General features: G+C 63.8%; 1 protein-coding gene across 1 annotated transcript; it reads left to right on the top strand.

Annotated features, from left to right (window-relative positions):
* Nucleotides 1-4945: 4945 nt before the first annotated feature.
* Nucleotides 4946-20191, top strand: WDR4 (WDR4 tRNA N7-guanosine methyltransferase non-catalytic subunit; the record flags this gene model as incomplete). The annotated part of the gene is made up of 11 exons (XM_084232770.1): nucleotides 4946-5040; nucleotides 7226-7288; nucleotides 9199-9342; nucleotides 15369-15525; nucleotides 15959-16071; nucleotides 16679-16739; nucleotides 17503-17598; nucleotides 18345-18409; nucleotides 18537-18720; nucleotides 19322-19391; nucleotides 19995-20191. Exons 1-11 carry the CDS (start codon nucleotides 4952-4954, stop codon nucleotides 20189-20191), a joined length of 1239 nt encoding a protein of 412 aa, XP_084088896.1. The 5' UTR covers nucleotides 4946-4951.
* Between the last annotated feature and the right edge of the window lie 394 nt (nucleotides 20192-20585).

Below are 20585 nucleotides of genomic sequence, written 5' to 3'. Positions count from 1 at the left end.
TCACAGGCGGGGACGGGCGGAGCGTGCCCTCGACCTCTGCGCGCGCGCGCCCGCTCCTGGTGTCCCGCCCCCGGGCCCGGTGCGCCAATCACAGGCAAGGACGGGGCGGAGCGGGCCTCCACCCCTGCGCGCGCAGGGGCCTGTGGGGCTCGGGCCTGTGGGGCTCGGGCCCGCGGCGCGGGGTGCGGGGAGGGGGCGCGCGGCTCCCCGGCGGCGCCCGCGGCGGCGCGGCGCTCCGTACCCCGGGCCTCGCCCCCCGGGGTGCGGAGCCCCCCCACCCCCCCGCGTCCTGCCCGAGCCCCCCCCGACGCACAGGCCGCGGGCGCCCGGGCACTTCCGGCCCCCGAGCCCGCTGCGCGCGCCGGGCGGGCCTCTGGGTCCCCTCCCGGCCGCACCCGCGCGGGCGCCTGGGTCACCTCCGCTCGCTGCCCTCCTGCGGGCGGGCCGGGCGCTTGGCGCGGGCAGTCGGGCACGCCAGCCCGGGTCCGGGGCGAGGCCTGGCCCCGCGTGGGTGGCCTCCCGGGCGCACGGACGTGGGGGGGCCCCAAGGCCCTCGCCAGCCGGGACGCTGGAGCCCAGCGGGCCCACGGCACCACCACCCGCCCCGGACGACAGGGCCGCAGCCTTGGACCTGGGCGGGAGCGAGGAGTCCTTTGTCCCTAGCGTGTAAAGGTGCCCAAGAAATCGATCAAGGGGACGTGCAAAACAGGCCGGGCGCTTGGGGACCCGGCCTTGCCCGGCGGTGGCTCTGGGCTTAGGAACTCGGGATACGCGGCCCGTGTTTCCCCCATTAAACCAGCACCCTGACCTGGAATTCGGGGCACGCGCCGGTCCACTCACAGAAAGCAACCAGTGCCCCGGGACTGGCTTCCAAAAGACCATCTCTCCCCGCAGGGGCAGGCGAGTCTCCCTTTTGTTGGCACTTCTCAGCCCTCGTGGATAGTGAGCGCACCTCCACACAGGGCTTCTCACGGGCCTTGCCCAGATGCGACTCCAGGGTTGCCGTTCTTCTAAAGACCCCAGATACAAGCTCTGCTTTCCCTTGCAGACAAAACTCTGACTCGCTGTTGGATTATAATATACAGGGAGAAAAGGAAAAAAACGGTCCCAACAGAGGAAGTATCCTTTGTGTGACACCCGGTTAACTTGTCTCCAGGGTTGCCTATATGCTCCTTCACAGGTGATTGAGGAGTTGGGAGGTGATAGGCCAGGGCTGCCAGGTGGGCACTGCTGGAAATGGCCAGTCCAGCTACCCTCCCCCAGCGGGGCTGAAGGGAAATGTATGGCTGGAGTTGTACGGACTCAAGAACCAGCAAAATGAAAAGGCCTCCCCCAGGTCACTGGCAGGGTGGCGTGAGCAGGAGGCACAGATGGTTGGAGGAGCCCTCAGGGAGCCAGAGACCCAGTGGATAAAGGGAGTCATGTTCGAGGCTTTCAAAGCAGGAGCACGCTTGAGCAGGGTAGCTATGGCAGTGGTGGGGAACCAGGGTCTAAGGACCGGGGATCGGCTGGGGAGCTGTTGCAGCCTGGGGAGCGGGTGCTGGCAGAAGTTCAAGGGACCAGAGGGAACACCCAGAGGGAGAGGCAGGGCCAGAGCATGAGCAGATTAGCGCTGCCTAAAGATCACAGCAGCAGAGGGCCTCCCCGGTGGCGCAGCGGTTGAGCACTGGGTTGCGAAGCTGCCCGCAGCCTCTGCATCGCTGGTTCGATCCCCGGCTGCTCCCTGGCCACCGGAGGAGGGTCCCGCATGGCGCGCGGACCTCTCCTGCTGCCCGCTGCTCCCCTCAGCTGTGTCCTTCGATCCTTCTGCCTGCTCTGCTCCCCGCTCTGGCTCTGGTGAATCCTCTCACCCTCCCACGCTTCTGACTGTACCCAGTGCTTGTATGTATGTATGTATAAATAAATAAATAAAAACACCACAGCAGCAGAGGCTGGAGAAAGGGTCGCTGGTTTAAAAAGTAAGACCACAGCAGCAGAGGCTGGAGAAAGGGTCGCTGGTTTCTCGCGTATTTGTGGAGGGGATTGTGTCCTGTTTTCCAGTCAGCTGGTAAACTGTAGCCTCGACCACGACAGCAGGGCTTGTGCTCCGACTGTGAATTCTCTGTCCGGATGTCCCTGCAGCTGTCACTGCTGCTCAAGGCGGAGACAGAAGAACAGACCCATTTTCAGACAAAACCTAACAAATTTATATTTGTGTCTCTCCATTAATTACATAAAGTCCAGTGTACACCACTAGAGCCCCCACTTGCTCTCCTAAAGACGAGCAAACTTGTAAAGATAACTGGAGTCTCATGTGGGCCAACCCTCAACTCAGAGGTGTGTGGTCTGAAGAGGAAAATAAAAGCACTGGGCAGCACACAGCCAGCGAGCTCAGGAGACCCGAGTGCCCATCTGATGGGTATATTCTCTTTAAGCCCCGAAGGAAATGGATCACACATTAGCTCCTGTGGCCCGGCGCAGCCCAGGCAGGGCAGTGTGGAGACTGAGTCTTCCAAAAATGAAAGTTCCACCACTGTGTGAGGCACAGCTGCGAGGGAGCCTCTCTGATCCAAGCCCTCAGATCCAAGAGCTTAAAACCGGCCTTGGGGAGCAGAGTGGGGGCTGAGTGTCAGTCCAGCGCATGGGGGAGGGCCACAGAGTGCTGAGCAGCCGCTAACACCCAGTTTAGCACCAGCTCATCCTCAGCCTGGCCTGTGTCGTGGCACCTCCAGTGCCCTGGACACCTCTAGTGTCTGCACTGCCTCCCTGGAGGAGGAGGAAAGTGAAGATGCATCTGGCATGTGGGGAGAGCTGCCCTGGCATGCGGAGCCCAGAGGAGGTGAGTCAGGGTGCTGTCCGAGCTACAGGGCGCACAGGGAAGGCAGAGGGCAGTGCAGAGTGGGGATAATCCCTGGGGAAAGGTTGGGCTGTTGGCTTGTCCGCGTGTGGGCACTGCAGGCTGGGCTTGGGGCATGGGCTGGTGGGTCTCTGCATCAAGGAGAACCGTACCCTGGGCCATAGCTAAAGTAGTCCAGACGGTGCGCCACTGACTATGCCTCGTGGTGGATCAGATGAGACTCCAGGGATCTTGGGACAATGTTTGGAGTTGCAGAGATCTGAGCTGCTGGCCCCCAGGACAGACATGAGCAGATTTGACCATGAAAATGGCCTCCGTCAGCCCTCCCTTCCTCCCGCCCTCCCTCCTTCCCACCTTTTGTGACTTTTGCTGCTGTTCCCATCAGCAGGGGAGTCCCAGTCCTTGGATTTTGTTGCCCTTGTGACTTGCTTGGGCCAACAGCCTGTGTCAGAAGTAGCAGCACCGCCCCACGCCCGGAACACTGAGGCCTGGTGGGCCTTTTCTCAGCTCTGCTGCCAGGTGGACGGGCCTGGCGGTGGGGGCGAGAGGGCTGTGAGAGAAGACCAGCTGCCTCGGGCCCCCCTAGAGAGTCCAGTCCCAGAAGAGCCCCCAGCTAAGAGTGGCCCAAGTGCTGCCGCCAGTGTGTCGGGAGCCGCATGAGCACTGCTGCCCGGGCGGCCACCCTGTGACTTCTGTGCAGCGCTCCGAGGTGTGGGTGGGCAGCCGATGCCCTTCCCAGCAGCACAGCAAGCTCCTTCACAGGATTACAAAGCGAGATGGTACAAACCAGGAATTAATCTGCCCTCATTGTTTTGTGAGTTTCAGAGAAGACTTGGTTATCATTGAACTAGTCGTACTAAGAAATTAAAAAAAAAAAAACACCAACCACCACCACCACCCAGCCAAAGTCACAGAACTGAAATCTGAGCTGTGGCTTTTGGGTGAGGTGCAAAAGAAAACAACAGTAAAGCGTCCAGGCAGGCATCCTGGTAATGCCGGCGCCTGTGAGGGGCTCAGCTGTCGGGACAGGGGTGGTAAAGCCACGGAGCCAGCACCCTGGCGGGAGCACGCAACACTATCACCACAGAGCAAGAGCAGTCTGAGCGGCCCCCCTACTTCCAGCTGGACCCTCCATGGCCTTTGTTCTGCAATCCATAAGATTCATAAACCCTCTTCCTTCAGCGTGAGCACCTTTCACCTCGTTGCCTTTGGCCACGTGTTGCACTGGGGTGTACCTCACCCTCTGTGCAGTGGCCGGGGTCAGCTGTTTCCTGGGCATCCTGCCTCTCACCCGCCCGCCACTCCTAGGTAAGCAGCTGCGCCTTTTGCCAACTGGTCCTCCCATGTACACGCTGGGCATGGCTGCGGGCGCACTGCTCAGGCCAGGCCTTGGCCCAGGTCCTGGTGCCGTGTACAGACACCGGCAGGGAAGGCGTCCCGGAGTGAGCGGTGACTCCCCTCGGAGGAAACTAATCAGCACGCAGAGACGTGGTGATGGGAGAACACCGCAGGCACAGGGACCGGCGTGTGTGAGGCCCTGTGGTCTGTCAGAACCGTGGGCCCCAGGGCGGTCGGGCGGGGCACAGGGGAGCGGCCGGCACCCCGGGAGCAGGGAGCAGGTTAAGGCTCCACCTTTGGCCCGGGAGCCGTGGCGTCACCTGCTGGCTTAGCGCAGGCGGGTAAAGGGTGGATTCTGGCCCGGGGAGACCTCCCGGCGGCGGGGAGCGGGAGACAGGGTGGGGGCCGGCGAGCCGCGCCCTCAGTGCTGGGTTTTGGGGGCCTGGGGCACCTGAGTGAGCGGCCGAGCGGTGTGGGCCACGGCAACCCCGGCTGAAGTCAAGGGGGAGCCCTTGGGCCGGAAAGCCCCCTGAGACTTTGGGGTGTCGCGACCCGGCTCTGTCGGGAGAGGCGCACCCCCCCCCGCAGCGCCCCGGCCCGGAGCGAGCCCGGCACCCCGGGCGGACGAGCGCTGGGCGGGGCCGACCGCGCCGCCGCGCGCATGCCCAGGGCCGGCGGCGGGGCGGGGCCTGGCGGCGGCGGCCGACGTCACCTTCCGGCGCCCGCAGGAAGCGGCGCGGCGGGAGCACGTGGGGGGCGCGGCGGGCGGGCGGGCGCATGGCGGCCGCCGCGGGGCTGGCGCTGTGCGGCCGGGCGCTGGTGGTGCGGGGCGGCAGTCGGTTCCTGGCCGCCTCCACTGCGAGCAGGTGAGGGCCGGCGCGGCGCGGGACCCGGGCTCTGCGGGCGCCCGTCGGGGCTGGAGGCCGCTGTGTCCCCGCGTCCCCGGAGCTGCGCCTGGGGGGGCCCCGCCCCCGTCCCCCCGCCGCCTCGGGGCGCTCGCGCGTTCGCGGGGGCCCGTCCACTTTTTTCTCGCCCCCGCGTCCCTGACTGACCGCGGCGCCTGGCCGGGCCGTCGCGGCCCGTGGCAGCTTGGCGGCGTCCTCCGGCGGGTCACGCGGGCCGACGCCCGGCAGCCGGGGTCCGTGTCCACACTGGAGGTTCGGGCTGCGGGGGGAGGAGCGGGGCCCCTGGTCTCCCTGCCGGAGGCCTTCACGCTTCGGGAACTGGCTCTTCGCCCCGTCCCCGCGGCGGCGCCCGCCCTGCCCGCGCGCCTCGTCCCCGGCCCTGCTCGGGCGGAGGTTTTCTTGGACATCCCCGTACTCGGAGGCGCACCCCGTGTCCGAAACGCGCCCCTTCTAGTGGGTCTGCGGTTTGTGTTTTCCCTAATTTCACGCTCTGTCTTGTGCCCCAACACCGGCATTTTAAAATGAATAATTTGTTTGGAGATTTATTTTTATACAAGAGCCGGGGTGAGAGGATTCACCAAGGACAGAGTGGGGTGACTGAACAGGCAGACGGACTGAAACACTGCTGGGGGGAGCAGCGGGAGACAGGAGAGGTCTGCTGCGCCATGTGGGTATCTCCCTGGCCAGGGGGGGAATCGAACCCACACTGCAGAGGCTGTGGACAGCTCCACAGCGCGGCGCTCAACCCGCTGCTCCACCGTGAGGCCTGGTACATGTTTTTTGATCGAATTTGGCTGGAATGGTGGTCACTGTTAGTCCACTGTTTCCTTTCTCCGTGTAGTTCTGATTTTTTCCTACTTGAAACAGACCACGTGTCTATCAAATCTCCATGCTCCTGGTTTAGTGTTTGGTTTCAGAAATTCAATTGGATGCTAAATTCAGATTTCACAAATTTACGAAACTGACTGGTATCTGTTACCTGTTTTGTTTTAGATAGTGAGCCATGGGCTTGTTACACAGGACCTGCTCACTTACATCTTTACCTTTTGAGAAAGTGCAGTGACTAGCCATGTTTCTGTCTTGAAGGACAACCTGTATACTGTAGGCCCTGTGGGAGAAGAGTTCAGGCACAGTCGTTTTAAAAACTGCCTTCTGGGCCTCCCTGGTGGCGCAAGGGGTTAAAACGCAACCTATGAAGCTGTCCGCAGCCACTGCAGCACGAGTTCCATCTCTGGCCAGGGAGCTACCCACGTGGCGTGGCAGACCTCTACTGACTTGCCTGCTGCTCCCCTCAGCAGTGTATTTCAGTTGATTTGCCTGTTCTGTTCCCCACTCTGTCTTGGTGAACCCTCTCACCCCCTTCACCTCTGGCCTGTACCCCAGTTCTTGTATGCATAAATAAATAAATCTTTAAAAAAAAACCAAAACGGCCTTCCCTGTGCCAGGTACTGCAAACAGGGTGGGATAAACCAGAGAGAGCTTAGGGTCTGTTAGGGAAGATGAGCGACTCCTGTGTTGGTAAGTGGTTGGCAGTCCTGGGAACTCTTTTGGGTAAGTGAGATGTTTTTTTCTGAACAAAAAATGGCAGCTTTAAATTTGGATGAAAAAACCCATTGAAAGCAATCCTAAATTCTTCTAACAATTATCTTGGCATTGATTTTCTAGTACCTGGAAGAATAGGATGTTACTTCCTATTGAATTTTTTTTTTTTTTTAAAGATTTATTTATTTATACAAGCACTGGGTACAGTCAGAAGCGCGGGAGGGTGAGAGAATTCACCAGAGCCAGAGCGGGGAGCAGAACAGGCAGACTGGCGAAATACACTGCTGAGGGGAGCAGTGGGTGGCAGAAGAGGTCTGCGCACCATGCGGGACCCTCACCGGTGGCCAGGGATCGAACTGGCACCGCAGAGGCTGCGGAGGCCCTTCCTATTGAATTTTTATCCTATTTATTTTACTTAGTTTTTTTGGGACAGAAACATGTCAATTTGTGGCAGATCTAATTAGATTAAACAAATAAAGCTCTTTACTGTTCCTTAAAATAGCTATCCTGACAAAATCTTAATGACTAGATATCTCGTATGGGGGGAGTCTGCATTTTTATGAACAACATACTCCTCCTAAAGTCTTCCTGTTATTTTTTACAGTGATGACGACAGCCCCTTCACGTATGACTGCAGTTCTGCCGAGAAGCCACAAGAGAATAAAGGGTGAGGTGGGAGCTGTCTCGGGGGTCTGAGGTGTGGTTGCATAGTAGGAGGTGTAGCCTGGGTAGTAAATGGGCTTACTTGCTGATTTCTTCATTTCTCTCTCCCAACTGTGTGGAGAAACCAGGTACCACCACCATAGGAAAGAAAACGGCACTCATTTTTAAATTAGGCTTTACATATGGAAGCAACCTAAATGCCCCAAAACGGATGACTGGATCGAAAAGATGTGGTCTGTACACACAATGGAATAATATTCAGCCATCAAAAAGATTAACTCATGCCATTCGCAGCAACACGGGTGGCGCTGGGAGGGCTGAGGCCCAGTTGCCTAAGTCAGAAGGGAGAGAGAGAAACAGCGGGTGGTCTTAGCTGAGGAGCATGGGGAAGTCAAATAAGGGCTCGCGAGAAAAAGACAAAGCTAGCAGGAGAGCTGTAAAGGGGGCCATTCGGCTGGGGAGGGCTGGGAGAGGGTTGCGACGGGAGGGAAGAGCCCCAGAGTCTGTGCTGGCGGTTCACGGGTGTCTTGGTGGGGGGGACTTTTATGGGGATTACACCTGAGAGGAGACGGAGCGGTGGTGTAAAAAATATGTAAATAAAAAACTAACAAAAAAATCGATTAGACTTGGGCCTCCCCAGTGACGCAGCAGTTGAGCGCTGGGTTGCGAAGCTGCCCGCGGCCTCTGCGGTGCCGGTTCGATCCCCGGCTGCTCCCCGGCCACCAGAGGAGGGTCCCGCGTGGCACGCAGACCTCTCCTGCCGCCCGCTGCTCCCCTCAGTGTCCTTCGGTCCTTCTGCCTGCTCTGCTCCCCGCTCTGGCTCTGGTGAATCCTCTCACCCTCCCACGCTTCTGACTGTGCCCAGTGCTTGTATAAAATAAATAAATAAATAAATAAATAAATCTTAAAAAAATCAATTAGACTTTAAGACTGTCAGGACTTTTGTAAGTACTTTTAATTTGTCTCGTCAGTCATCAGCGCATGGAGACATGCGGGTTCACTGCAGCCGAGCGAGAGGCGAGTGCGGTCGCTTTGTCTGATTTAGCGGCACTGGCACTGGTCTGGCAGCTCATTTCTTCCTTAGGATGATTTTTTTTTTTTTTTAAGATTTATTTTATTTACAAGAGCCGGGGTACAGGCCAGAGGCGTGGGAGGGTGAGAGGATCCACCAGAGACAGAGCGGGGAGCAGAACAGGCAGACTGATGAAATCCACTGCTGAGGGGAGCAGCGGGTGAGTCAGGAGAGGTCTGCTGCGCCATGTGGGACCCTCGCCGGCTGGCTGGGATCGAACCAGCGCTGCAGAGGCTGCAGAGCTTCACAGCGCTGCGCTCAACCGCCTGCGCCACCAGGGAGGCCCCTTATGACTGTCTGATTCACGTCAGCTCTGACACGCTCACTGAGTCTGGTTTAATTAGATTTGCTTTTTTTTTTTTTTAATAGAGGCATGCTTTATTTATTTGTTTGCTGGTTTTGTTTGTTTGTTTTGTTTATACAAGCACTGGGTACAGTCAGAAGCGCGGGAGGGTGAGAGGATTCACCAGAGCCAGAGCGGGGAGCAGAGCAGGCAGAAGGACCAAAGGACACTGCTGAGGGGAGCAGCGGGCGGCAGGAGAGGTCTGCGCGCCACGCGGGACCCTCCTCCGGTGGCCGGGGAGCAGCCGGGGATCGAACCGGCGCCGCAGAGGCCGCCGGCAGCTTCGCAACCCAGAGCTCAACCGCTGCGCCACCGGGGAGGCCCAGATTTGCTTCTCAAAGACTGGAACTGTTCGGCCGCGCCCACACCGCGCGCAGGTGGCGGGATCTCCTGCCACGCCTCCCTGCCTGCTTGCTGGCTCTGCCTGGCTGGCGGCGCGGTGGGGTGGGTGCCTTAGTTACCTGGGGTGGCCTAACCCTTGTCTTCCTCTCTTCCCCAGGGAGGATGGACAGCCCGTGGGCAAGGGCAGCGACACGATTCTGGCGTCCACCTTCTCCAAGTCGGGCAGCTATTTTGCTTTAACTGATGACAGTAAGCGTCTGATTCTTTTCCGTACAAAACCATGGCAATGTCTGAGTGTCAGGTATGGAATGCTAACGTTGAACCTCACCGCGGCGCCACGCGCACAGCTCACGCTTGCATGCCAGTAGCCGTAGCGACGTGACTAACGCGTTCCGACTGCGCTGCCGGGCACTGTTAGTAGCGCTTTGCGTCAGTTAACCGAATCAGTCCTGGTAACAGACAGGCCTTTTGGGGGCCTGGGGCCTTGATGGGTTCTCACCTACACCTGCTGCGGGTCTCACCTACACCTGCTGCCCTGGTATCTGGAGTCGATCTTGTCAGTCGGCCCCGAAGGCAGGGCCAGGCCCTGAGCCTGATGCCAGCGGTTCCAGGGTGGGTATCCCTGGCCCCTGGGCTGCCCTGCTTTGCACACAGATCCTCCAACCCACGACGGTGGATGCGGGAAGGTCCGCCCACTGCTTGAGAGGGGCAGGTTTTGTGTGAGACTTTGAGCCTGGGATTTAACCTGGCTGGGTTAATTTTGCGTGACTGCATGTCTTCCTAAGCACCTGGACAGGGGGCTGCTGATGGGGGCTGCAAATCAGTATCTCCACAAGAACGTAGGTTCTGTGGCCTTGGTGTTCCCTCTGGCCCAGCAGGGTGCTCGCTCTCTGCTGCGGCCACTGTCCGGGGTGCGTGCCGCCACCTCCTTGTCTGTCGGCTGTGCCTTTGGGGCGCAACTGGGTGACGCTGACCTGGGCGCAGCACAGGTGAATAGTGTTGGCTCTGAGAGTCTCCTCCTGTGCAAGTTTTTCCCTCCCGGGTGACGGTGTCCCTGGCATAGAGGGTGACACCTACCGGCAGCAGAGGTAGCCCTCCCCCTCCCAGGCCACAGGCCACCTGCCGGACTGCCGGCACTGCGGGTTACAGAGTTGGGGCTCCCCGGGACAGCTTGCCTCCCACTTTGTGTGTCATCTCAGTTTTGAGAGAAGCGTAAAAGCCAAACTCCAGGTGGCATCGAAAGCGAGGAAACCCACTTTGCCTTCTGCGCAGTCAGGTAGAAAGTGAAGTCTGCTGCCGGGATTTCTTTCTTGTTTTTTGTGTTTTTCTGTATTAGGTAGACACCTGTGATGTAAGAGTTTAAAGCAAAAAACTGAAAGGTTTCCGGTGAAGTGTCACATGGCAGGTACAGCTAGCCATGGGGAAGCTTCCAGATACGTGTGCTTCCCTCGACTCCTGCAGGCCCTGTCGTCCTGAACTGGGAGGCCCGAGGCGGTGTCTGGCCCAGGGAGCAGCCCTCAACCCAAGGAGCTGGGGTCCTCAGGACTCAGGGTGGGCGCCGTGGACGTTTCTCCTGTGGGTCAGGGCCAGTGCCAGTGCCGTGGCTCCAGCTGCTGCCATCCCTGCCGGGGAGAGGAAGGGCCGCGGCCTTGGCGGCCAAGCGGTGGCACGCTGAGGGTACAGGGCCACTGTCGGGCTGCCAGCGGCTCGGCTGGGCGGGCCTTTGTCCTTGGGTGCTAGAGGCTGCGGTCCAGGTAGGCGTGGCAGGGCTGGCTCTTCCTAGGCCTCTGTGCGGGGCTTGTTGGCCCCACGCTGCCTCTGCGCGTGGCCGCGCCTCCCGCGTGCTTGCTCCCTGGCCCGGCGCTCCGGGGTCTCTCTCGGGACGCCAGTTCTGCCCCTCATTAAGCCTTTTTTTTTTTAATTTATTTATTTTTTTAATAGAGGCATGTTTTATTTATTTATTTAATTTGTTTGTTTTGTTTATACAAGCACTGGGTACAGTCAGCAGCGCGGGAGGGTGAGAGAATTCACCAGAGCGGGGAGCAGAGCAGGCAGAAGGACCGAAGGACACTGCAGAGGGGAGCAGCGGGCGGCAGGAGAGGTCTGCGCGCCATGTGGGACCCTCCTCCAGTGGCCGCAGAGCAGCCGGGGATCGAACCGGCGCCGCAGAGGCCGTGGGCAGCTTCGCAACCCAGCGCTCAACCGCTGCGCCACCAGGGAGGCCCTCTTTAAGCCTTGATCGCTTCTGCTTGGGCCCCTCCCCCAGCTCAGCAAGCCCCGGAAGGATGTCCCGATAGGAGGTTGGCGCGCGAGGACAGGTCAGCTGTCTGCATGGCGACCTGCTCCCTTCCACGTCTTTCCAAGCTGCAGTTTCCAGGCCCGGTCAGTGACGTCCAGTGTGGGCTGACCGTGCCGCATTCTGAGGGGTGGGGCTTTGGATTCCAACATGAATTTTGGGGGACACCATTTCGCCCTTAACAGTTGTGAGCCTTGCCTCGTTACATTGGCTGCTCAGTTGATAGCTGGGATGTCCGTGGCTTCCGACAGTCTCAAAGTGGGGGGTCTGCCCAGAGGCGGTAGAGACATGGTTGGAAGTGAAGGCTGGTTGGACAGCGCCTCTGCACGCCCATGGGTGCCCGTGGAGCGGGACTGACTCTCCCTGGGCTGGGCCGGGCGCCCTGAGCTCTGGCTGCAGACGCCCAGGCCCCCGTTGGAGTCGGGCTTGCCTCCCAGGATGGCTTGAGTTGGCAGCTGGCTTTGGGCGGGGGTCTGGGGGTGTGGGGCTTAGACCTGGCCAGGAGAGGCCAGGGTCTTCAGGATGAAGTTGTGGGGGTGCTAGTGCTGGAGGCCCAAGAAGCATCAGTGCAGGCAGAGGCATCAGGATTCCTGGTACTGATCCCTGGTACTGCTCCCCACCTCTCTGCTGAGGGGTGTTCCGGTGCTCACTGGTTCTGCATCTTCAGAAAGCACTTTCCATACGAGGTGGCGTGTTTCAGTCACCTGTGGAAGTTCCCAGGAAGGAGCCTCCAGGCCCTGAGCTGTGTGTGTGCAGCTTAGGAGGAAGGCCCCGCACCGCCCCGGGGCTCTCTCCTCCCCCAGAAGCCCTCACATCCCACCCGGACAGCACTGGGGCGCATCACACCACGCGTGTCTAAACCAGCTGTGGACAGTCTGGTCGGAGACACGGACTGCGCGCGGCCTCGCTTTGAGCCTCGTACCCGCTGCGTGGCACCTCCTTACTCGATCCCATGTCCCCGTTTGTTCTAGGCGAGCCCATCTACCCAGATTTTGCCCCACTGGCTCTTGGTGACAGAGCGCTGGGTGGGAAGCCCTCGGGCGTGGTTGGCCAGGGCCTGCCATTCCCCGGCCCGGGTGGCTTGTGTCTCCTGGCGGGGACTTGGCTGGGAACGTCCTGAGGACGGCAGAGCAGAGCAATCGAGCTGACCGGTCGCTCGTCTGTCCGACTCCTCTGGGGAGGGTGTGTTGTCCCACCAGCCACTTCCCCCTTTAATTTCTTAGGTCGTGCAGAGTGGGCTCCCGCGGAGGCGCGGAGGCGCGGAGGCGCGGAGGCGCGGGCCGGGGCCAGGCGGAACTCGCCCGTAACCGCCTCTGCAGATGTGACTCGGGGAGGTGCTGTACCCCCAGGCCCCGCCAAGGCGTGCGCTCAGTGCCTGAGTGGCTGCACGGTTGCATCTGCTGAGGTCACCTCGTCCCTGTCGTGGGGCGCCTGGGTTGGTCCTGGAGCCCCCTGTTGAAACGACGCTGTTTGCCTGGGACCTGGGGCCGGGGCTGGGACTGGAGGGCCGGCCACGCCGCGCTGCCCTCGCTGTCCCCAGGGCTGCACTTAGGTTTGATGATTCCCGAGGGGGACTCAGAACTCAGGGGCCGGGACAGATGCAGACTGAGGCTGGCCAGGGCCGGGCCCACGGACTGGGCCCAGGAAGGTCTCCGGGGTGGCCAGGCGATCCTGCCACGTTGGTGTGGACAGCTGGGGCCCCATCATAAGTCCTAGTGTGCCCGTCCCTCGGGCCCAGGGCCCCTGGTGAATGGAGGCACCCCTCCTGGAGATCCCACGGGGGTGTGACCACGCTAGGGCTCTCGCCCTGCTGCCCCTGTGGGTCAGGATCACCCTTACTGCTGGGGCGGGGTGCAGCTGGCCGCCGGGTGCCCTGAGCCGGAGTGCCAGGCACTGCCCAGTAGGTGCAACCCTGAGCTGCCAGGAGGCGGCATTCGGCTTAGCTTTTCACCTGTGCTTTCCCCGCTCCTTGGTCGCGCCATCTTAGCTTGGGGACGGGGTGTCCCCAGAGCCCTCCTGTGCCCCTGGGGTTCCTGGGGATGGAGCATGGAAGGCAAGGAAAGATGGGCGTCCAGGGCTCCTGGGGCAGCTTTTTCTGTTCTAGAAGGGTCCAGCGTGTGCAGGGTCTGAGGGGGGAAGGGCGACGGCTCCCACCCTCACGTGGCCGGGGCGATGTCGGGCATCAGGGGCCGTTGTGGGGTCCGCGCTGTGCTGCCGTGTCCTGTCTGTCGAGCCCTCTTTCTCCCTTCACCGTCTCCCGAGTGGGCACCCTGGGCGGTTTCTCGGGGGTGGGGAGTGGCTGTGGGGGGCGGGAGGGTGCGGCCGCTGCAGGGGCTGAGGGTGTGCGGGGGCCGAGCGGCGTGGCTCACTCTGCGGCACGTCCCCTGAGGGTTCGCAGGGACGCCGAGATGGGCGCTGGGGGCAAGGGCTGTCTTTAGAGCAGGGCTTCGCAGCGGCTAGACCGGGACCCGGGCACGCCGGAGTGGCGCTGACCAGAGGACGGGAGGGCCAGGCCTTGCGGTGGTCACTCTCTCGGGAAAGGCGAGAGGGGCGGAGCAGGAGTCCCCTGGGTTTGTTCCCTCCCGGGGTCTGCAGAGGAGGGGTCAGGCCACTGGACCGGGGGAGGGGGCGGCCCCCTCTGTGCAGCCGTGAGTGGGTGTCTCAGGAGGTAGGCCCCGGAGCGCGGCCGCTCGACTGGGTGCCAGGCTGCCGGAGGGTGGAGGGTGCTGGAGCCCTGGGCCCTCGGGGCCAGGCAACCACCTCTGGGCTGCAGCCCTTGGCGAAGGGTGGCGGGACCCTGCCTCTGCCCCCAGGCGCCCTCCGGGGAGATGCCCCTCACCCTCCCGGCCACACCTTGCCCCCATCTGTGACCCGACTCCCTGGCACCCCAGCCCCTCCCCACAGCTGAACTGCATCTGGGATTCACTCCCAGGGTGAGTTTAGTCCTGAGATCACGGAGACACAGGTGCGCGATCGTGGGTCATTCTGCGCTGTGCTGGGTGGGAGGGACCCCGTGGGGGCTCGCCGCCTCCTGGGGTGGTGATCTCATTGGCACTCGAGCCCGTCGCCTGAGGGCCTGGCACCACCCCCTGCACGCCAGGCAGCTGCTCCCGAGCCCAGAGCCTGTGGCCGCTGGGCTGCTGGGATTGCAGCCTTCCCCCGGGCCTGATTGTCTTTCTTCCGCCGTTGTTTTCTCTCCACGTTTGTCCCGTTGCGCCTCCTGTCCGCTGCTCCCCTGGCACCGGCCGTGGGGGAGGAGGAGACGCACCAGCAGACGCCCAGAAGCAGGGCTGAGCCCCCCTCCCTGCCCCTGTTCCCGGAAGTGGGGCACCCGGGCTGGCCTTGACGCGCCGGTGTCCCTTTTAAGCTGACGTCTCGGGAGCGGGTCCCCTGCACACCCGGGGGTGACGGCGCTGCCGGAGAGCAGGACGCGGCGCTCGCCTGCCCGAGGGAGCGGGAACGTGCGGACCTGCCCGGGGCGCGCTCGCTGCGTGGAGGCGATTCCAGGAGAACCGAGTGGAGCGAGCAGACGGGAGGCGCAGCTGGCGCGCGGGCGAGCTGGTTTTCATCAAGACCTCCCCTGGCCCAGGCTCCTGGCGTCCTGCCGAGTTGCCTCCGGGAGGCGAGCCCCCTAAATTCAGGGCTGCCTGCAGGCGATACAGGCGGGGCTTGGTCCAGTGCCCAGGGCTGGCCGCGGAGTTGGCATGTCCGCTCGGGGTCCGGGCCGGGCGCTCTGGCAGCAGGGGCCGGCCCGAGTGGGCGCCTTTGGCCTCGACCGCGGTGTTTGAAGCTGACCGCGGCCTTCCCTCCCGTGGCCGCGGAGGTGCTGGGGCGGGATCCCTTCCCTGGGCTTTCCCGTGATGTGCGCCCACTCGGCAGAGCCAGCTGGGCCCCCACCCCCTTGCTGTTCGCAGCCGCTGCTGTAAAGACGAGCCTGAAGGCGGCCTGTCGGGCTCGGCCCGCCCACTCCTGCTGGCGCGGTGCCCCCGGCGGCCGCCCTGGGCCTGCGCCGACCGCGCCTCTCCCCGCAGGACGGTGGTGCGGAGATGCACGGCCCTGACCTTCACGGCCTCCGAGGAGAAGGTCCTGGTGGCGGACAAGTCTGGGGACGTTTACTCCTTCCCGGTGCTGGAGCCCCGGGGCCGCGGCCACCTGGAGCTCGGGCACCTGTCCATGTTGTTGGATGTGGTGAGTGGGGCGCCGCGGGTGGAGGCGGGCGTCTGGGTGGGGGCGCCTGTCTCCCGGGGCCGGGAGGGCCCTGGGAGCTGAGCTGGGGCAGGAGATGGCGGCTAGGACGCGGCGGAGACTCCAGACTGAGCCCCGGGTGGACGCGAGCGCTTGTCCTCCCTGCGTCCGGGTCAGATCGGTGTCCTTCCGGCTCCGAGGCAGGAGCTGCCGCTTCCCCGGTGGCCCAACAGGCAGCCCCAGCTGCGGCGGGGCTGGTGAGGGACAGTCACTGGGATGCGGGGCCGCGGAGAGGCGGGCGCCACCGGAGCTGGGCGTGTCGGGTTGGGGCGTCAGGCTGCGGACGGCCGGGAAGGAGGGCTGGCGATGGGACTGGAGGGCGCTGGGGTGCCGGCCTCCCCGTGAGTGGCCTGTCCCCCCCCACCCTCGCGCACAGGCGGTGAGCCCTGACGACCGCTTCATCCTCACCGCCGACCGGGACGAGAAGATCCGGGTCAGCTGGGCCGCTGCGCCGCACAGCATCCAGTCCTTCTGCCTCGGGCACGCCGAGTGAGTGTCCCGGCCGGCTGGGCTCCCGCCCCGGGGCCTTGGGGGTCAGTGTGGAGGTAGCCGGTCCTGCTTTGGAAGCTGGGGCCAAGGGGGAGGTGGCTGCTGGACACCTGGCCTCGGGGCTTGGCTTGTGGGTGAGTCGCCCGGGGCCTTTGGCCCTTCAGAGCCCTCTCTACGCCTCCCTCACCCCAGGGCCGTGGACAACCCGTCCTGGGGTCTGCGCCCTGGGGCACTCCAGGCCTGAGGGCTTGTCCCTGGAGGATTGCTCTTGAGGGCGCAGGGCCAGGGCGACGGTGGGGGCAGAGGTGGGGAGCTGCTGCAGCCATTTAAAGACTGACTGCGCCTAGCCCGGGGGTTGTCACGGGGTGGGGTGGGGCGCAGCGGCTCTTCTGCAGAAGGACCTGCCCGGCAAGGCCCGAGGCCGTCGCCAGAGGAGGCGCGTGGCTTAAGCGCGGCCGCGGGGCTCCTCTCCCAGGGCTTCCTGCTCTCTGGCCTGGGGGGAGGGGGACGAGGGTCGAGGCACCTTCTGGCTGCTGCTGGGCTCCTCTGGCCTCTGGGCATCCGGCCAGCGTGCGGGCTCCTGGACACTGACCCTCTCCCCCCGCAGGTTCGTCAGCTGCATCTTTGTGGTGCCCGACTGGCCGCACCTGCTGCTGTCCTGCTCCGGGGTGAGTGCGCCTGCCCGGCAGCGGCTCGGCCCCGCGTGTGCCGTGGCCTCCTGGGCCCCCGAGCGCGCACCCAGGCCTGCTGCTGCCGCTTTGGGCTCTGCGTTTGCTCCGTCAGTTGAACCCTCCATAGCTGGACGTGGGTGAGGCTCGCGGGACTCGAGCCTGGTGTCCGGGGCGCGTCTGCTCAGACACGGAGTCACGCTGCTCGGGGGTTCCGGGACAGACGTGGGCCCGGCTAGGCCAGTCTCCCGGGGTGGCGCCCCTGGCAGTGCCATGTGCAGGACTGCGGCGCAGAGCCCTTCTCCGCGCCCTCGAGCGCCGAGGCTCCTGCTGCACAGGTCTGCCCGCCCCGGGCAGTACCAGGGGCACTCCTAGGCCACGCGGGGACTCCCCTGCCCTCTCCTCATCAGCCGGGGTGTCGCTGTGCGGACAGCAGCCCGCGGGGGTGCTGCAGAGCTGCCGGGAGCCTCCCTCGTGCTCTGCAGGCCTGTGTGCGCAGGATGCAGGCGTGGGCAAGTGCACGTGTGCCCACGCATATAGAGGTGGGCACGTGCGTGCTTGTGCCTGTGCGCATGCTCCTGGCCTGAGTGTGGCAGGCGTGGTCTGACGCTGTCTGTGTGCCTTGGCCTCTGCCCTGGAGCCGCCGTGTCTTGTGGCCACTGGCACCAGCGCGCTCTCAGCCAGCACTGGGGGGTGGGGAGGGTGCGGGTCGCGGTCCCGCGGGCCGGGCACAGAGCGGGCGCTGAGGGTGCCTTGTGCGCAGGACTGCACCCTGAGGCTCTGGGAGTACACGAGTGGCCGTGAGCTGCACTGCTGTCCCCTGACCAGCCCGCAGGAGCCGGGGGAGCCCCAGGACAAGGTAAACCGCCTGCTTTTATCTCGCTGGTGGGGACAGGCAGGACCTGCTCCCACCACCAGATCCTGTGGAAAAGGTCCCCTGGGCTTCAGCTGACGTTTCCAGGGGAGCAGGTTTGGATTTTCTGGATCTGTGGGTGTCTTGAAGCCACTGGGGTCCAGGTGGTGGTGCCAGGACCAACCTGCAGCTTCTCTGGGGTGGGTGGGGCTGTTCTCAGGGGCCAGGAGGTCCTACCTGTCACCAGGGCCCTGTGCTCCGTCTGGTGCTCCGGCCACCCCTGGTCTCATGTGCATGGAAGGGCCCCCTCCCCCCACCCTGGCCGGTGCCTCGTCTGCCCCGCTCCTGGTGGGTTGCTGCTGGCCTGGATAGGGCTCAGGCAGGCCGGCCAGGCCTGTGATGCCCGCCTAAGGGCCGCCGGGGCCGCCAGGTCAACTGCATCCCACTGCCCTGGCTGCCTGGAGGAGCCTGGCCCGTGTCCTCCGCCAGTGTGCGGGGCCCCTCAGGCGACGGTACCTGAATCTCACCAGGTCTCGCCCTCCCTGCTCTTTGGCCAGTTTGCCAGTCTGGAGACTCCACTGCGCCCTTCCCGCGCGTCAGTCACGGAAGCAGTGGTCTCCCGACACCTGTCCTCCCCTCGCTGCCCTCCAGCAGCTCTCAGTGCTCCGCCCTCTCTGGGGCGCGGGGGCATCAGCGCCCTCTTGCTCGAGCTCAGCCGAGTGGCTCTGACGTGCGGTCCCCTTCCCTTGCAGAGGCTCGCGGCCTCCCGCATCGCCTACTGGAGCCGGGAGAGCTGCGTGGCGCTCCTGTGTGACGGGTGAGTGGCCTTGGGCGGCCGTGCCCGACTCAGGCGACGGGGTGGGCCAACGGGGCTGTCTGCAGGGGCTCTCACCGGGCGAGGTGCCCCGGTGGCGGCCACGTGCTGACGTGCTCCTCCCGGGCAGTGCGCCTGTGGTCTCCATCTTCCACCTTGACGTCCCCGGCCAGCGCCTGGCATTTGTCCAGCACCTCTCTTTCCAGCACCGAGTGTGGGACATCGGCTTCCAGGAGAGCCAGGGGCTGTGGGTGCTGCAGGGCTGCCGGGATGCCCCCCTGGTGCTCTGTAGGCCCACGGGCGGCCAGTGGCAGGTGAGGCGTGCGGGCCCTGCTGGCACTTCAGCCCGGGGTGGGTGGTACCTGCCTCACCTCTATGCTGGGGTCTTTCCCGGGGGCGTGGGTGATGGTTGGGGCCTGACCACCCCTGGCATGTTCTCGTGATCGTCTGTCATGTGTCTCTCTGGCAGAGGTGGTGGCATGTGCATGGTCTTGGCCTTGCAAGAGCTGAGCGCCACCTGGCTCCTGTGCCAGGTCCTGCTGGGCTGAGGGGAACTAGGGATCCTCCCTGGGAGGTGAACCCTGTGCCTTCTGAGTTAGCACCCCGCGGTAAAGTGGGGGTATTGTTTCCCATCCCACCCGCCACGTCTCACAGACTTGCTGCGGGGGGAATCGGTGCTCTGTGGAGACTTGCACCCTGCAGGGTTGACCTGACCGGGGCTCGGGGGACACCTGAACTCTGAACCCCGGCTGGGGAGATGCTGGTTCCTGTGCTCTGCATCGCCTGATGAGCCTGGGCAGCGGCAGCCCCAGAGCGGTAGCTTCCCAGTGGGCTCGGCCCACCCTGCGGGGTGAAGCAGCAGGCTCCCTGGGGGTTCCAGTCCTGCCCGTCGTGACAAGCTCTCCGTCTCCCCAGCCCGTTCCCGAGAGCGCCGTGGTGGAGAGAGTCTGCGGTCTCCTCCAGGGAAGCTGGGCCATGCTGGAAGGTGAGACAAGCGCAGCGTTCAGGAGGCGCCCCATGCTGGCCAGGCAGAGCTGGCCCAGGCGGGGTGCCGGGGGGCGGCTTGTGAGTTTGGGGCATGTGCCCTCCCAGGGCAGGTGGCTAATGGGGTCTCTGAGGACGCAGCAGAGGGCGCGCTGCCAGTGACCCTGGTTGGCTGGAGCAGCTGCCACTGCTGCTCATGGCTGGGCCGGCCTTGATGGGCCCTCAGACTCAGCAGGTAGGCCTTGGCGCCCCGGCTGCTGGTGCTTCCAGCTGGGACATTGGGCAGGGGCCCTCCAGGGGCACCTCCCAGGGCCTGCCTGGCCACCACCGTGTCTTTAGGAAGCTCGGGGAGGGCGGAGGAGACCAGGCTGCGCTGCCTGTGGCGGGTTAGGACTGCGCCTGTGGGTGCAGGCAAAGGGGGGGTGCGGGCAGCACCCGGGTGCCCACAGGGTAGTGTCCTGCCTGCCCGACTGCCGCCGGAGCCGTGCACAGGACTTGGATGTGGGTACTCCAGGGCCGTCGGGTGGGGTGCCCTGGCCCCCTGCCTGTGCGGGGGGGCCTCAAGGGCTGGGCCTTGAGCACTGACTTTGCTTCGCCCACACAGGCCCCACCAGTGAGGACACCGGCTACCGCGGCCTCTACAAGGCCACCTTCGATAACGTGACCACATACCTGAAAAAGAAGGAGCAGCGGTTGCAGCAGCAGCTGGAGAAGAAGCGGCGCCAGAACCCACCACCTGGGCCCAACGGGAAGGCCAAGAAGCCGAGGCCTGGCGAGGCGGCCCTGGGCGGCTGCTCCTAGCGGGCAGGGTTAGGCCAGGCCAGCCAGCGCGGCGCCACTCCCACCCCCGGCAGAGGCTCCCTTGAAGAAGGGGCATTGGGTCTTAGGAGCTCAGTGGACGGCCGCATCCGGGGCCCTGGAACATTCCACTGCTGAGCAGAGGCTCTTGGCTGCAAGGACACCATGCAGCGTGTTAGCCGGCCTCGCCCCTGTCCTGGGTGCCCCCTCAGGGACCGCGCACAGCAGGCGGTGGCCTCACTGTGTGCCTGGGCCTTCCTTCCCGCAGCCCGCGCCGCCCAGCCCGGTAGCCCTCACCAACCTGGAGCCCTGGGGCGGCCGGCGCAGCTGCAGCGCTTCCCTGGGTGGTGCCTGGGACACAGGCCTGGGGCTCCTGCTCGTGTGGGACGGGCCTGGC

Source organism: Talpa europaea, assembly GCF_964194135.1.
Source record: "Talpa europaea genome assembly, chromosome: 4".
Lineage (NCBI taxonomy): Eukaryota > Metazoa > Chordata > Mammalia > Eulipotyphla > Talpidae > Talpa > Talpa europaea.
Note: the sequence above shows the minus strand (reverse complement) of the source record. Positions and strands in the feature narration are given on the sequence as shown.